The sequence below is a fragment of the Diaphorina citri genome, unplaced genomic scaffold (assembly GCF_000475195.1).
Source record: "Diaphorina citri unplaced genomic scaffold, Diaci psyllid genome assembly version 1.1 scaffold13834, whole genome shotgun sequence".
Lineage (NCBI taxonomy): Eukaryota > Metazoa > Arthropoda > Insecta > Hemiptera > Psyllidae > Diaphorina > Diaphorina citri.
In genome coordinates, this window is record NW_007391201.1 from 1 (window position 1) to 1300 (window position 1300).

At 41.9% G+C, this 1300-nt stretch overlaps 1 protein-coding gene across 1 annotated transcript; it reads left to right on the plus strand.

The window, feature by feature from the left end:
• Nucleotides 1-114: 114 nt before the first annotated feature.
• On the plus strand, nt 115-1289 carry LOC103523011 (unconventional myosin-Vb-like; the record flags this gene model as incomplete). The annotated part of the gene is made up of 2 exons (XM_008488089.1): nt 115-259; nt 1133-1289. Coding segments are annotated over 2 exons (302 nt in total), but the record flags the coding sequence as incomplete, so codon positions are not given.
• Between the last annotated feature and the right edge of the window lie 11 nt (nt 1290-1300).

A 1300-nucleotide genomic window follows, 5' to 3' on the forward strand; every position in this document is an offset into this window, starting at 1 on the left:
TACTACTTGTTGATTCTATCAACATGTATTCTATATTCTATCCAGGCATTCATGTATTCTTCTCATGTTGATTCTATCCAGGTATTCATGTATTCTTATGTTGATTCTATCCAGGTATCGTACTGGTTGCTATCAACCCTTACACGGAGTTGCCCATCTATGGTTCCAACACCATTTGGACATATAGGGGGAAGAACATGGGGGATCTGGACCCTCATATATTTGCAGTGGCCGAAGAGGCATACACCAAAATGGAGAGGTAAGGAAACCTTTTTTCAAAGAGGTTTGACAGAGGGAACTGTAACTGCTATGGTCTTATCGTCTCGAAATCAAAGAGAGAAGGAAGACAGGATAGGAGAAAGCCAGCCGTTCCGAGAACGAACATTATCCCATCAGGATAAAATCCGCCCCGGGCGGGAATCGAACCCGCGGCCTAGCGCTTACAAGGCAGACGCACTACCAACTAAGCTAACTAGGCTGACTGGGGGACCTTAAACAGCCTGAAATTTCCCTTGCTACAGAAATGGTTTCAGGCCCAAGGAAACCTTTACACCAAACAAGCATAAACCCAACTGTCAATAGTTTCGTCAGTACTTACTTACTTTCGTTACTTACCGTTTCCGGGAAAAACCAATGTCAACGTCAAATATTGTGCCAGTGTGGTGCAGTCTTGATTGCGGTCAACAATGTCAAAACCAATAATGTCAATTTTCGTCAATACTATTGAAAATACTTGTGTGTATTGTCAATAATATTGATAGTGGGTCAATTAACAATACATATAGGGGGAAGAATCTGGGGGATTTGGACCCTCATATATTTGCTGTGGCTGAAGAGGCCTACACCAAAGTGGAGAGGTGAGAAAACCCTTACACCAGATCTTAAGGTAAACAACACAGTACTATCACGTCACGTGAGCTCACGTGGAGTCAGAAATATGTAGTTCAAAAGTTGGTTGAATATTAAAAAAAAAATAAGATGAGTGTTTTACTGTCGTTTTTATTTCGTAGCAATGACACAACTGCTACATTAGACGCATGTGGTCTGTGTCGTAGCATGTCCATCCCGTAGTATGCCTCTCATCAGATGAATATTGTACTTAATCAATTCAATTCAATTCTCTATGTTTCAGAGAGAAAAAGGACCAAAGTATTATCGTATCGGGAGAGTCCGGAGCGGGTAAAACAGTATCCGCCAAGTATGCCATGCGATATTTCGCCACAGTGGGAGGCAGTCAAACTGAAACCCAAGTCGAGAAGAAAGTTCTCGCATCTAGTCCTATTATGGAAGTAAGTCGATT